The following is a 16,078-nucleotide window of genomic DNA, read 5'->3' on the forward strand; positions in this document are numbered from 1 at the left end:
GTTAATGCAAAATAACACACACATACACACAGAAAAAGAAAAAAAAACCACCCAACCTCACACACACTGAGAAGGAGAAAGAAGGGGAAAGAAGAAAAAAACCCACCCCCTTTGCTATTTAACTATAAGATTATCTGGGAAGAATAATGTATTTTTCTCTTTATTTCTTCCCTGCATACTTGCTGGAGTATCAGACTGGCACAGACCTTGATCCTTTTAAAAACAGCATTACAAAGATTTATAAAAATATCATTACAAGCACAGGAGGACCAAATTTGTTATTTATTGTTAATTTCCTACTGCATAATAACCCAAAATGCAAACTGACTGCAACAAAATTAAGCAGAAAATTAAATGGCCCTGGGTCATTGTAGGCACAGAATTCATTCTCTTGGTTGATCCATAGTTATGTTCTTTCTAATTTACTGAGCATGCATCGATGAACCTTGAGTCAGCTTGGTGACACGCGTACAATCAGCAATCAAAAAACGAAGCAATTTGCTGAAGAATGTCTCATTTACCCAGGCAGGGCTGCATATCTGAGCAGCAACCGCCACTACCGCCATTAATAATGAATACACCTCCAGCCACGGCAGATGGGCAGAGCAGCAGCTTCAGGCTTTGGCCCCTCGCTCGCCCGGAAGCCCTTCCTCCAGACCGCACCAGCCCAGCGCTGCACAGGGGAGAAGTACAGCTCCCGAAAATAGCTAAACGAGCCCAGGAGGGAAAGGGAACCTGTGCTTTCCTGTTTTGCTGACAGATGGCTGGCTCCATGGCGTGGTAAGCGATATACCGGGAAGCTCCTGCCCTCCACTTGCAACACACCATCTTCCAAGGAGCCAGTGACCACAAACACCAGGGAGAAGCATGCGGAGGGTTAGTGGGGTAGAAACAAAATTCAGTTTTTCAGTCAGAAGGGGACCCTACATGTCCCAGGGCTTAAGCGCAGCTGTGGACAGCTGGTGGCCCCTTGGATAACAGATGTGCTGCCGGAGCAGGTAGTCCCAGCACAGCCTGGTTCCCACCTTGAAGTACGACATGGGCAGCTGCGGTAGCCTTAGGTGGGGAGGGGACAAAAAGCCCACAAGCTCTTTGTTCAGCCATGGTATGCTAGGTCACGTCTTTAGCTGGTGTGGCTGGCTTCACATCCTACCAAGCAGAGGAGCTGGCTCTTTGCTGTTCCTTATAGCTGAGATATCTGTCCCATCAACTCTGTTTCCTCAAATTAAAACAAATGCATTTTCCTGAGGATTCGAAGCAGAGGAGGATTGTGGCTTGAGTTCCTACAGAAAGGGTTCAAACTGTATCCTAACCTTTTTAGCCCTATTTCCATATTTTTTTTAAAAAAACAACACAAAAAAACCCCAAAACCCCACAAACTTCAACCTGCTACCCAAGAAGCTGCAGTGGGAAAGCGTAATACTTGGGGTCATATTTATTACTTGTATAAGTTTTATGGTCTCCTCACTTGCTTCTGAATGTCATCAGTACATCTGAGAACCAATATACTGCTGCCCCCCACCCCTTCCTTACAGAAACTGGCTTCCCTCACCAGGTCCATGCTGGACTTGCAGAAAGAGAGGATGTAGACTGCAACACTGAAGACAGATAGGTTAAGGAATAGATTTTGGTCAACGCAGTTTGCAAAAAAAGCTTGATATTCTCACAGAGCATTCTGCCTGTTGCACACGTACCATCCCACTGCTTAATATCCAATAATGCTCTGTCTTGCTTTATTCTGCTCCTGAAGTTTAATTCCAGACAAGAAATTTGTTTAATATCTATACATAAATCTCAAAAATGACTACAGCCATGCAAAATGCAAAAAGCCACCTACCACTCAATAATTTGCATCAGTTCCTATGGGACTGAAGAGCTTTCAATAGGCCCATTTTTAATGAACTAGTCAGTGGGAAATGCAGCTTCTCTTGCAGGAGGGAAAACCCTATAATGGTAGCCTGCTCAGTTACTGGAAACATGGTGTATTTATGGCAGGTGGGATGATAAAAGTGCTCGGTACAGTCCCTTATTCCTCCTGCAAGCATGACTGAGCACAAAGGAAAAAAAAAAAAAAGAAATGCCCATGCATCTATTATTGCCTTCAAGGGTCACCTGGCTACTATTAATCAGTTGATTACTACACATTTTTCCACAGACCACAGTGAACCCCAACCAAAGAAAACATCCCAAGAAAATATCCACCAGAAGAGAGCCATGCTCACGAAGGGCATTGCATTCCAACTGCACCAGCCTTCTCCCCATTGCTAGGGCTTCAGCAGGACTGGAAGCAACAAGGGGAGGAGGTGGAAAGGGAAAAAAATTCTTTTATTTTCATATTCCTCAATTTACCTGCCTTTGGCATGACAAGCCTTACATTCAGCGCTTCTGCAGCTTAAGCAGCACACTTCTCACTATATTCCTTCCTGCCTCTTGCTGCCATCAGGGAGAATTCAGTTTGAAAACACTCCCCAGTTCTTAAACAGAGAGGCAAACTAGAGTACAGTTTGTTTGTTTGGGTTTTTTTTGGTTGTTTTTTTTTGTTTGTTTGTTTTGTTGTGTTTTTTTTTTTTGTTTGTTTTTTTTTTTTTTTTTTTTTAATGAAGGCAGACTGAAATACAGTTTGGTTTATTTTTTGTTTAGTGGAGGTTTGCCTTCTGTGAGACTGGATGACTGCTTGTCCTGAAACAGGTGCCTTCAGTTCTCAAAGAGATGACTTCAGGATTTATCCTTAAATTAGGTGATTTTAGAACATTTGCCAAAGCTGATCCATTTCCCAGGGATGAAACATGGAGAGAAAACAGAGCTGATAGAAAAGTGATGAAAGGGAGATTCTTTCCTCCTTAAAAATTACTTAGAACAGTTAAGCATGGTTCCTAAATGTAGACTAAGATCCACAAACACTAAGCAAATTGATAAAAGTGAAAAAAACCCCACAACTTTAAAAATTCCTAAAGGGTGTTCTGAATCCCTCCCAGGGGAAAACTGTACTCTAACACTATAGTATCCTGTGGTATCTGGTAAATACTAATGAAATCCCAGCTAACTTCACCATATGCTCTGTATCAGCAAGGAATACATGACAGGACACATTCCCCACCCCCACTCTGCAATGACAGCAGTGCATTGGTTTTGGCTCTGTGACTGTTAAAAGGTTTCTCACACTGGACTTGGGCATAATGTGTCTTGGGCTAAATTTTAGGTGCTGAGTAGAATTTACCTCTTTGCCTTCGGTATGGTAAACCTATGAATAAGAAACTATGCCCTGTTTTTCCTCCTTTTCCTCCTCTGCTCTACAGTCAGCAGAAACATTGTCACTAATATCCCAGAAGGCAAGAGAGCCCTGTGTATGGATATAAGGTTTTGTGCCAAAGGATCAACTTGATATTAATCTGCTCTAAAATAATCATTCAATTCAATTTAATAGATCTTTACAAAGATTTATCTAAAAGAATGTTGGTTTAGAAATATTTATGACATGAAACCCTAAATATCCATTTTAGCAAGAAAAAGAATTGTTTTGCAATTTTTCATTGTAAGTTTTATCTCCAGAACAGAGTTTATCACTAGCATAAGAACTGTGTATGACTTCACTATCTTCATTGTAGTCACATCAATTTAAGTTAGCAGTTAATTTAGTAGCCTGAAGTTAGAAATCAAAAGTTGGGCGGGCAGCTGACCAAAGCAATCTTGCTCTCAAACGCTGAACATGTGTAGCTCTCATTTATAGCAGGAAAGGAGTCAGCACCTAGGTGTTAATATATATTTCTTCTATTTAGGAATCCAAATAGATTCAAAGTTCAGCCCCTTATTGAAAGGGCTACAGAGCTCCCTTCAAAACAGATAAAATTATTTCTTCAAGTCTTCAGATACAGAACTCTCACCCGTATGTTTTCCTCTTCAGACTCCAAATACCAGATTCAGAGATGAAGCTACCATAATGCTTTGAAAAAAAGAATCAACTATTGCAATCTTAGGCTAATTCACAATCAACACACAACAAACTTGAAAGGCTTTGTTGATCTGATTTTGGTTTAAATAAGGAAGAACCTAATGGGCCATGCTCACACAAAAAAACCCTTTGGATTTAAATTAGCCAGCATTTGTCCAGGTTATCATGTTGAGCCCAAAGAAAACTTACATGTGACTGATTTCCCTCCTCACAACTCTCCACAACATAACTTGTGCTATGTCTTAAGAATATACCAAAACAGGCCTTGTGAAATCACTGAGGTACTGCTCTGTTTATACCTGGTGTCAATTACAATCAGAGGTGGATTTGGGACCTTTTAGGATTCTGGGTGTAAATAGGATGAGGTCATTGCAAGGTCAAGATTTTCTAATCTTTCAGAATAGCACAAATTATTTGCAAGTATTGGTTTATTATTTCGTCTCCTGTTTTACAATGCAAATTCAAAAGTAAACCTCCTTGTCAAGAAAATGAATGCTTAGCGTTTATACAGTGTTTTATCAATTCAAACAAACATATATGCATGTCAGTCCTTCTACAAACCCTTCTCCCTTAGGACATTAAGAGACTGCAAGATTGGACCATTGATATAATTCGACAGAATGACTTAACCCAATGCCAAAGACTAGCTATTTTATTTTCTTCTTTGTTTCCCAAACTATCTATGTACTGACTTCTCTGGAACAAGACATCCTTCACACTCAGCACAACAGGACCTCACTGATGGTATGGAAATGAAATAAACAAATTTTGACACTTGTGGGGCCACTTTGGGCTTACACCAGCACGTCTAAACTCAGAGCAGCCCTTGCAAGTACAGATAGCTCTACTTCTGCTGTTACATCCACAAACATAACATTGCATCCAACCACATATTTCCTGACTATTTGTAGGTGTAGCCTTGCTGAGCAGATAGAAAGGTCCCTGAAGGAACACTTCTGTCTCAAGCCAAGCGCACTCCGCAGGGGCAGGGACACTTTTCCATGAAGCCCCAGAGCAGAAAATATGAGCACCCACGAAGTTTGAAGCAGGGGGGAGAAGAAATCTTCTACAGGGAACCTGGTGTTCTGCAAGTGCTTTTAAAAATATGAAAAGAGAGGGGAACACACATTCTTCGGCAGCAGCAGCTCTGGGTTAACTGTGATAAAACAAACAAGCAAAGAGGCAAACCCCAGCCTTCCTTCCACAGCCCTGACAGGGAAAGGGCTGATTTTGCAATCCCTGTTTGTGCAAGCAGCCCCGTGGCAGGAAAAAGGACCACTCGCACAGGTCACTGGAGCAGCTGGCCCTAACTGAGCACCCATGTGTGAGCACATCTCATCTTTGTGGTCTTTGACATGTCGCATTGGCTCCTCATCACATAGGCTGCAGCTTTAGCAAATTAAAAATCCAAACCAACAACCAAAACCATAAAAACCCCAACCCACTTTACAACGTAAACTGAAGCAAAGCTCCTAAAATGGGTCTTAGATTCAACCACCCACAACATATAAAAAGAAGTTTAATAAATAAATTAACAAAGCAAAACCAGGCTGCAGCCTGGAAAACACAGTACAGTTTAAGACCTATAGATCTTAACATACCTGACAGGAGAATTTGCACATTAATAACAGGTTAGGAGTGATATGTATCATCATGTATGTGTCACCAGTCTTTTTGGTTTTAAGCTGGGAGTTGCATCTACCTGCAGAACCATAATAGAGCTGCTTTTCTAATTGCACCAGAGGGTCTCAACCTAGCAGAACCAAGCCTCTTGGTTCAAACTCATTGACTTCAGCAGATACAACAACCAAGAGAACAGATGAATAAAGACACCCTTGTAAAAGTATTTAGCATTTAGTTTCATTTTAAACAAAAGACTAATTTTTCTTTTAATAGACTTTTAACTTCATATATGAATGTGCTACATACAACTGAACACAACAGGAAAGCTGTTAAACACAGGTAAAAGGTAATATGCATTGTACAATCTGTGGAAATACTTGAAGAAAATGGCTAGAATCCTACAAACTATTTTTAATTAAAAGCATTCAATATCTCAGCAAGGAGCTGATAATTAGCTTTATTATTGTAATTTAATATGCTAGACTTCACAATCTCTGTGAATGACTCTACTTTAGAACCATTTTAATTCTATTTTTAATTTCCGCCTCATCACACAGCTAAATGTAAATAATAACTACAAAGATGAGGGGTGGTCCTTTCTGAAAACTAGAAACTGAGAGTCATAATAAGCACTTCAGTGTCCTTCCATTTCTGTTTAAAAAAACGAAACCACCTTCCAGGTCTTTTAAAGGACTGAATTAAAACAGAAAAATATTAAAACTAAGTGGATCAGTTTCTCTCCCTCTACACTAATTCCATATTCAGGGTTTTTTACAAAGTCTAGGGAGATGTTTAGTTATTCAGTCATTTCTCTATTCCTGCCTAGTGTAAATTCTGGTTAACTACACGAATTGACAATACAATTATGAGCATACAGTCAAATTTCAATGGAGAGCTCCTGTCTGCAAAATGAAGGAAGCACTGTAATTCAACACACTAGATTGAGAAAAGAACTCTGCTAACAGAGCAGATGTGAAACATTTATATGTCTAGCACATGTAAAATTAATTTCCGTGTTAGTGAACAATTGTGAGGGTGTAAAAAAAGTTGTCTCAAAGATCCTACATAATTCTTAGTTCGTTGGGAATTCTTTTTCAAAGCACTGACAAATGATAAAAAGTGCATCTTGTGTGCATGTACGTTTTCCATATGCACTCTTAGCATTTTACTGAGTTTCAACTATATTAATGTAGCAATTCATCGTTAAAGGATATAATTAAAAAAAATAATCTGTCCTTTTGTTGGCTTTGTGTGCAAATTACTGTACTTGCTACCATTGCAAATATGAAAAAGATTCTTTCTTCAGGTTTTTGAATTGTAACCAGAAGCATTACAAATTCTTTCCATAATATGAGAAAAATATGAAGGTAATTTTCCTAATGAAGGCCACATTTTATTAACTCATTAAACTCTGTCACCTTTATTCACTGAAAATCAAGCAGAAAAGTGGAATAAATTCACCATGACAAAGAAAATGCACACATTTCCGTCTTACAAATAAACCGACTAAAAAAAGGGTGAGGTGTGTAAATTAAGGCACTCAATCTAAGAACACAGCACGTTCTCAAGTGGCCAAATCGAGCTCTTGGATATTCTTCCAGGGCTCCCACTCAAGAGAAAGCAAGCAGCAGATGCAAAACTGTACTTTTTGTATCCATATATGTAGGATTTTAAAAGTGTACGATATCCTTAGCACAGTGTATCTAAATATGCAATAGAGAAAACATAAAAGGATCCCCTTATGTCTAGAAATGTTATTGCCAAGTATCCCTAACAATATATCAGTAGTCGATTTGTCCAAATTATAGGAGGTTTCAATAACTCTGCTTCATGATCACAGAATTGCTTCCTAATTTCCCTTCAAACTATTCAAGCTGTTACGGATTATTAAAGGACATTATCAGCCTGAATAAGCATATTAGAGGTCTGTATGATTCCCCCTCTCCCCCCAAATAAACCTAAAAATAACTCCTAAAATTACTATAATCGAAATGAATTAGCAAGTTTCTCCACACTACACATTTCAGTTAACTCACTCTGCTTTTGCAAATATTTTGGACCCAATCCACTACGGACAATTCCAGCTTTATATTGCAATTGCTTCACTGTTTTTAGTGAGTTGACACAAGTGGAAAAATGAAGCAATGCACCAGGGAATCAGATCTATTTTATAGATAGAGAGCAAGTTTTTCTTTTACTGATATAGCTAGAGCAACTGGGATCAGAAGCAGAAATTTAAATCTTACACATGAAATACACTTCAGAATAAGCTAAAGAAGCAGACCGTTCCCACTGCTTAAAAACCCCGACAATTTCAGTGTGACTGCTCTTCAAAAACTGCAGTTTGAATGGTCTTTCGAGGCATTTATACAAGAAGCACGAGCATGCCATGCAGGTCCCAAACCTGCACTGTCTTATCCCCATGAATTTGCAATGGTACAAATAAAGCTAAGGACACACATCTACCTTTTCAGGACTAGGACCTAATTTTGCAGTCACCACACTGTGTTGGTAGGGGCCTGCTCAATGCAGAAAAACCAGCAACAATTTTTTGTTCACCAGCCTAAAGCATGGAGGAAGGTGTGTCTTAAAGGAGAAGGGCAAGGCAGAAGTTGTTGGGCTTTTAATAAAGATAGATCACAACATACCCTTGGGGGCTAAGATAACTGTGTTTAAATTTAGGAGTCAACACGAGTTTTGTTTGCTCCCAAGTTGTAGTTATGTTTAGGTATAGATTCAGATGTAGGAACAACAAACCACAGTTGACCTTGGAAGCAGGGAGTTTCCCAGCTGAAGTCAGTCTGTTTTGCTGGATAGCCACTAGGGAGATAAAACTCCTGCAGCTACTTTGGATGAGTGAAAGGTATTTAAAGCAGCCTCCTGTTTAAAAATTGCTGTAACACTGACAAGACCAAGGCTGCCTATCTTGCCTCAGACTGAGTTCACACTCGTCTCTAAAGGCTGTTCCCCTCCAGCAGGGGAAAAAGAAAATATGTTTGGATTACAGGGGAAAAACCCCACCAGTGAGGAATATACCTTTCCTCTTGACTCTTGCGTTGAGTTGCAAGCATTTAAAAAACGCTTCCTGAAGAATCATAGTTCCAGAACAACTGCTAAGAGTCCTCACCTTACACTCCTCAACTGATACAAGGTATCTAGCAACTGCATAGACTCCAAGAGCATTTGTACAGCAGTGCAGCCTTCTCCCCTTCCCTGTCTTCTTTTTTGCGGGGTAAGGATACTGAGAAGAAAAAATGGTTCCAAAACCTTTCTTTCTGTGTCATTTTACACTTCCTAGAAAAGTGGGGTTTGTCGCTAGTAGTGGAATTCTGGGGGAGCCCACTATGGTACCAGCAGCGCATCGTACCTTGTGCTCATAAGGATGACAACTTTTCCCAAAGATCCCATTACTGCTACACTACGTTTTACTACTTTAATATGTTTTCTTTGGTCTAATTCTATTACTTTTAATAATAGTGGAAAATAATGACTAGTCAAAATGTAATCAAGTACATATGTGAATCTTGACTGAAAAACAATAAAATTCACTATGGACACAGCTCTTCTTGCACATAAAACCGAAGGGGGGGGGGGGGGGGGGAAATCCCGAAAGTGTCCAGTGGAAGTTTTTCCTGACAAAAAGCCACACAATTAGGCTGTGATCCATGACTTTTGATATCCTCTGGACTTTTTAAGAAAATATTTCCAAAAATGATCTGCCAGAACAGCATACGATTTGTTATGCCCTTGTTTTCTGTTGCTGAAATATAGACTGTACCCATTTCCTTGTTTTCTGCAAGATTGTAACCTTAGCACAAGTACCTAAACTCAAATAAAATATATCTGGAAATGTTTTTGGCTCCAGTTTGGAGTTATCCAATTTTAATGACGAGAAACAAGTTTTGCATTGTTGTAAAACTCTGTGGATTGATTCTCCACTTACATTTCTGCATTGCTATGCAGTGGAAGTGGCAAGCGGACCAGGTTTGGGGTTTGGGTTTTTGGTTGGTTTTTTTTTTGGTTTTTTGTGTTTTTTTTTTCTCATATTAAGGTCCACAAGGGAAAGGAAAATGGCTACAGTAACACTGAGATGAAGACTATTGCATTTTTTACTGTACATGACACGTAACACAAATGACAAAGGTGTCATTCATGCTTATGTAAGGAAACATGCAACCAGACCATTCTCGGAGTGAGCACTGGCAGCCGGGAGCCGAGGTGGAAAGTCACAGGTGTACAACAAGCTTGTCTCTCTACTGCGGCTCCTGAGTATGGGACCTCCTAAAAATACACGCACTCACTTTGCTCAATTGGAGTTAGGTAGCTACCCTGAGAAGTACACTCGGCTGGGATAAACCATGCACACAGGATCAATCTAAGCTTCTCCCGTTACTGGGAGCATGAAAGGCAAAGAGACAAGAGTCCTCTGCCCTATCTTCCCATTATCAATCCCTCTTTAATTACCAGGGTCCAGCAGTCCCGACAGAATTAGGACAGTCTGTACAATTCCACATTATGCCTCTGCATCTCTGTCTCTTCCCCTGGAAGCTGTACCCAGGAGGTAGAGGACTCTTGCAGGTATCAGTGTATTAGGTTTGAAATCCTGGCTCCTGAGGTTGTCCAGCACTGGAATTCCATTGTTTTCAGTCTGGTCAGCTTTCTCTTGTGGTAGATAAACCTGCCTTCTCCTTGCCTTTAATTTTAAATTTACCATATCATTAGGGATATAATTTATATTTCTTTTTTTTTTTTTTTTATAAACTTGCAGTATATCAAGTTCTGAGTTTAGGCTACTTAAAAAAACCCAAAAAGATCACATGGAATGAATAGTCACCAATATTAACATATGTGAGAAAATATTTTAAGGTTGGAAGCAAGTCTGGGATAACAAACATGAACTAGAGAAAGTGCAGAGCTCTGCAGTATTTTGGACACTTCCCCCATGCAGTTCTGCTAAGGACAGCTATCATTTTAAGAGTTCTTGGTCTACACTTACTTGTTTCTCATGTCAATATGCAGCAGTTTCAAAGGCTTTGATAAAGCAATAAGGCATACAGGCATCAAAATAAAACTTGGAAGAGCTTTGCTAAGGAATGAGGTATCTTGAGGGGCTGGGGCATACAGCAGTTTAAGCAATATTAAGTATCCTGTATTTCTTATTCAGTTTTAAACCAAATATTTATAAGTTAAATCAAAGCAGAGCATATCAATATTAGAAAGAAGCTTCTGCATGCAAGCAATGACACCTTTTGGAATAGGAATGTATTATGAACTATTGCATGCTACTGTTATATTAACCCATTAAAAGGAATTCTAGGCATTTTCATGGTAACATGAACAAATCCATTCTCACTTTGATTTAATTTCCCTCACTAGAGAATAGAAAGAAGAATAAACAAAGTTACTTAAGGGCAAAAATTTGGTTTGGAAAATTTGTAAGGATCTACATTTTCATATAGGAAAGTCATCCCATCCTTAATTTGTCTATTTCACTAAAGACTCTGAACACCTCGAACCATGCTATTCACTAGCAAGGCAAGAGAGCAGTGCCACAAGATACTCAGAACATGCCCCTGCTCCGTTGATTCACATAAAGGCTTTCCAAGTATTTGCAAGGAATTTCAGTACTTACTTCTAAACACAATATATTACTACTCTTTATCTTTCAATTATCATTTATAATGTTAAATAGAGAGTTATACTATATAGTACTCCGGTATGCATGGGAGGTACAATTGATATGAACAGTCAACTGAAGCTAGCCAAGTACATCTTTTAAAAAATTTGGCCCTCGCAATGCATTACAGCTCCCAATTTTAAAACTAGACTATTAAGGTCTAGCAAATGGGTTGTTAAGGTGAATGCGTAAAATATAATCAGGATTAGATGCCTGGTTTATTTCATTTGGGGTTTTTTTGGACAGCTGGACAGTAACTGCATATAGATGTAACCTTAATATCATCTACTGAAAAGAAAAATACCTAGCCAGAAAGCTCTTGTTTTAACTCCTGATCCCCACACAAAGTCCTTTGAAAACACTACTTACGCTTACATGTGTAAGCAGACTCAGTACAAGTGAAAAAAAAACGGGGGGGGGGGGGGGGGGGGGGGGAAGACAGAAAAAAAGAGAAAAAGAGAAAAGAAACGACATTATATTCCTCAACAGTAATTTACATAGTTTAAGCCAGCGGCCATACCAGTCTGAAAATTCTTGCATTCCACAAAACATCACTTTTTTGAAACAATTTGCAATCATAAGCTACATCTTTTTTTCTGACACAGTGTTATTAACTTCTAACAATTTTTGAAGCAGAATGCTTTGCGCAACATCTGGCAGCATTACCGTACCTTCTAGACCAAGGTAGAAAAGTAATCCAAGAAGTAATCAGGTTTCTCGAAGCACAAAATTTAAAGTTTCCTTAGAATCGACTGCTGCAGCGGGAAATCGTTTCTTCACACATACAGTTTCTAACTACGCACATCTTCTTTAAGAATGACTACAGAGCGAAACTGACCCTTCACAGAGGCTAACTTTGCGGAGCAGGGCGGGAGAAAACCTCCGGCTGTGACAGGCTGCATCGCAAGGAGGAAAACTTCTGGTGGCACCGCTATTCGGAAGTCAGCAACTTCTCCTCTAACGCCGTTCCCCTCAAGCACACAGGGCCTGCTAATTTTACAACTTCCCGATGGCTTTTACAACCTCCACACCTGCCTCCCCTCTGCAAATTACAGGCGCAAGCAATTCGACCTCGGGCTTGTCATGAACCCGAGTGCGGCGCTGGCTGGAGGAGAGGGAAGCGGAGCGGTCCGCACCCGCGTGGGGTAACGCTTCCCCCGCCCCGCCGCTCCCCCCCCCCCCCCAAATCAATGAGCTCCCCTTCCCGGCCAGCTCCCTGCGGCTGCTCATCTCCGAAACCTGAAGGAAGCGCCCCAAAACGCCTGGATTACACCCAAACTGCGGCGCAATGTTTTTTGGGAAAAAAAAAAAAAAAGAGGGGAAAAAAAAAAAAGCCAAACGGGTAGGATGGGGAGGAGGGGAAGGACGGGACGGGACGGGAGGACCTGCCTGTTGGGCTCCGCAGTCTCCCACTTTACGCTCCCGGCAACTTCTCCCCGGCAGCGCCGGCTCCGCACCGCCCCTCCTCACCCCCACGCCGCAGCCGCTCGGGGCTGCCCCCCCGCCCGCCCCCGGGGGCTGGGGCAGGTGCCCGCCCGGGACCCGCCGCCCCGCAGTACCTGCTATGCCGGGGCGGGCGGCAGCTGTGGCGGCGGCGCCGCTCCATGTGCCTGCGCTGCCCCGCGGGCGGCGGCTCCGCGCCCGGTCCCTCCCCCGCGGCTCCCGCCCGCCCTCCGCCCCGCTCCGCACCCGCGCACGCCGGCGCCCCCGCCCCGCAGGTGCCGGCCCTGGGACGGTGGCGGAGCGGAGCGGGGCGGCCGGCGGCCCCCGCGGGGCCCTTTACCTGGCGAGGTGCTCTAGCGCGGCGCCCCGCCAAGCCGGAGCCGCGGGAGAGGGGCCGGGCTCCGCGCCCCCGCCGGGCGCTGCCGGGGCCGGGCTCATGCGGCGCCAGGACTTGGGGGTCTCTCGGCGCGGCGGGCAGCGCCCAGGCGCGGCGGGATGTCACATGCGGCCAGCTGCAGACATCCACCTGTAACGCCTCGGAGCTACGGCGAAAGGGGGGTCAGACCGACCTCCTTTATCTCAGCCTGGCCGTTCGCATCCCATGCGAAACGTGCCCCATGCTTTCCGAGCACTGGAATTTAACACCGCTGGGTCAGAGCGTTGGTAACTTACTTAAAATCGGTGGCAGAGACAGTCACTGAAATTCAGACCTTACGCTTCAGTCCACAGGGCACAGTGAACCTGACGGAAATTCCTCGTACGCTTAAGAATTAAGCGCATATACACTCTGTGTAGGATGAGGATCTCATTTTTGCTGTGCTTCAGTTCCTCGTCTGCAAGATGAGGATAATAATACTTCCTTTCTCACATCCTATCTTTATCTGTGCTCTTGTATTACAAAAAATTAAGGCATAACTTTATGCATGTGAGTAATCTCACTGGTTTAAAAGGGATAATCCCAAGATGCAAAGTTAAGCAAGCACATAAGCATTGGAAAGATCAGGGCCCTATCACACAAGCTCTTCGGAACAGAAATTGTCTAGTGCTTACTACAAGTTTATACTGTGCAATGCAATGAGGTCTGCAGTGCTAAGCTGGGCTTCTTTCAGAACAGAAATGGCAAGACTGTACCTGGGGATTTATACCAGGCACTCCTTCCCTCGGAGCTCTGCAGACCTGTGAGCTTCACAAACCAGGGTAATATCTGGGTACGCTTGGGATGAACCGGGCATACCTAGTGCTTCTCAGTTTTTTTTATTTTTCACACTGTCTTTACAGAGATGCAGAACCCTCCTTTTACTAGAACTTGTAAGCAGACTGTATGGACCTGATAGGGTTGAAACCTGGAGCCAAATTCTCCTGTTACTTATTCCAGAATACCACCACATCTTCCAGCAGGTTTCATGTAGGGCAACAAAAGTATTTGATCGGTAGAACCACACACTATCATTAAAGAGAAAGAAAGAAAGAAAAGATCCACAGAAAGGTGCCACCACATGCACAGCAGTTGGTACCTTTCTTCAGGAAATCCCAAAGAGCTCTGCCTCAGAAAGGCTGGGAAATGCAGCCAGGGAGAGCTTCATCAAACCACCCTTTTAGAAAGCAGAAGCTGGTTAACTCAAGGGAATGCAGCAACTTTCCACAGATACACATGTCCAGACATTTTGAAGTAAAAGGACTAACACTCCACCAAGGATCTGTTTCAGGAGCTGTTCGCTGCTCTCCTGTGCTCCAGCTGCCGCAGGGCCTGCAGGCCAGCAGCTCTGAGTGTGCTCCAGCCTACCAGGGGGGTTGGCACGTGTTTTCAAAGGGAGATTTCACACTGTGCAAGCCACGATTTCTCATTAAACATTCGCTAAGAGTTTTAAGGTCAGAATCAAGATGCTGGACATGTGTGAGCTGAGCCTGCTTAAGTCAAATCTTGTGAGATGTAAGCACCTTCTGCAACTCACTGTGCTTAGGTTTGTTAACAGCTCATAGGAGCTCTCAGGACTTAGATGTTCTGAAGATCCTTTTATGGCTGATGCCCTTGAGAATTACTACGGTATAGCCATGGCAGCACGCAGATTGCTGCTGGCAGCCTGCCCTCAGGTACAGCAAGTTTCTTGCTGGGACAGCAGCAGTGGGTTGTCTGAAGGCAGCTCCACTGTCCTGGTGATGCTTACCCAAGCCTAGAGCTACTGGAAGCAGATCTGTTAAGGGATGGTTTCATATACACGCTTAGGTACTTGCCTGAAGAGCCAGATTCTGCAATCCTTTTCTTGCAGTGTTTCCACTGACATTACTGGGAATTTTGGATGAACCAAAGTGGGTTGTGAAGGATATAAGGTAGAGCAATGTATAGCAATCCCCCAAGTGGCTTTACAGTGGTCTAATTCATTGCCAGCTAAATCTTATTTCGGAATAAATCTACTAAATAAACTTCTACATTGCTATCAGGTTTAATGTGGGAAGCATCTAACAAGTCTGCACGGTGAATGATTTCCTTCAGATTTGTTCTTAAATACGAATATTAATTGTTATTGCAGGAGGCACAATGTTTCTGCTGCTGTGTGTTACCCTTCCCATTTATTGTTTTCCTACAGCAATCTTACCAGCTTGAATCCTCAAAATGGACAGCATGTTGTATTTGTGCTGCTTCGGTCCGTTACCAGGCAGGTGATGATAATTTAAAACAAAAATTCAACAGAAAAGTTTTGCAAATTGAGACTCAATGAAGAAGTTTTAAGCACAAAGCATGCATATTTGCTTTAACAGCTGGAGTGCACCAGGCAGGTGCTCCTCTTTGCCTTTTCACCTCAAGATTTAGGTTGTAGTCCTAATTATGCAGAGAATGGCCTGGGCACAGTGTCCAGAGGGTTTGCTTGCAGGGTTGTGAATTCGTTGAGTGAATAGTTCTCCTTCAGTTTGGAAAACAGAAGTTCTGATCAAGATGAGGATGGTGAAGATTTATCACCTAAAGCGTGGTAAATTTCCAGAGGCACAAAAGGGTAGTGGATGTTGTTTTGTACAGCCAGAAATTTCCCCCAAACCCCGACTTCTACTATAATACTAATAGTGTGACCATCTTTGTTTCACAACCCTTATCGTACCTAGTCCCTCCACCTTGAGAAACCCTCCACAATGCTATTTTGCTCTCAGATGGCTCTTTGTATTTTACAGTGCCAGAAGCGCTCAAGAAAGTATCATGGACCTCACAGTGAATAGTTGATCGGCAGCTATTTAAATGTAACACAGGAAATACAGATTGCCATTCCCATTCCACATAATGTCTAACATTTAGCAGATCTTCCTTTGTTTATGATCTTTGATACATTAATCCGTACTCTCAGATTTTTTAAATTTTCAGAAAAGAACAGTCACCTTTTAGCAAAGCTCTAATGCCT

The 16,078-nt window shown here is 42.3% G+C and overlaps 1 protein-coding gene and 1 long non-coding RNA gene across 16 annotated transcripts in view; one reads left to right on the forward strand and one right to left on the reverse strand.

The window, feature by feature from the left end:
* The window catches only part of IKZF1 (IKAROS family zinc finger 1), a 70,927-nt gene extending 57,423 nt beyond the window's left edge, over positions 1-13,504 (reverse strand). For 2 of the 15 annotated variants that reach the window (XM_080379045.1, XM_080379049.1), the window contains exon 1: positions 12,088-12,398. In XM_080379045.1, coding sequence (XP_080235171.1) covers positions 12,088-12,151 — 64 coding nt within the window. In that variant the 5' untranslated portion in view covers positions 12,152-12,398. Of the gene's footprint in view, positions 1-11,920; positions 12,400-12,634; positions 12,745-12,808; positions 12,894-13,032; positions 13,240-13,364 lie in introns of those variants that run through there. The other 13 variants (XM_080379042.1, XM_080379040.1, XM_080379054.1 and 10 more) reach the window with 12 other exon arrangements.
* On the forward strand, positions 691-9,163 carry LOC308060398. Its single transcript, XR_013926708.1, has 2 exons — positions 691-780; positions 2,156-9,163. It is a non-coding gene; the product is annotated as an uncharacterized lncRNA (long non-coding RNA).
* Positions 13,505-16,078: the final 2,574 nt, after the last annotated feature.

This window comes from Falco punctatus (genome assembly GCF_963210335.1).
Source record: "Falco punctatus genome assembly, chromosome: 3".
Classification (NCBI taxonomy): Eukaryota; Metazoa; Chordata; class Aves; order Falconiformes; family Falconidae; genus Falco; species Falco punctatus.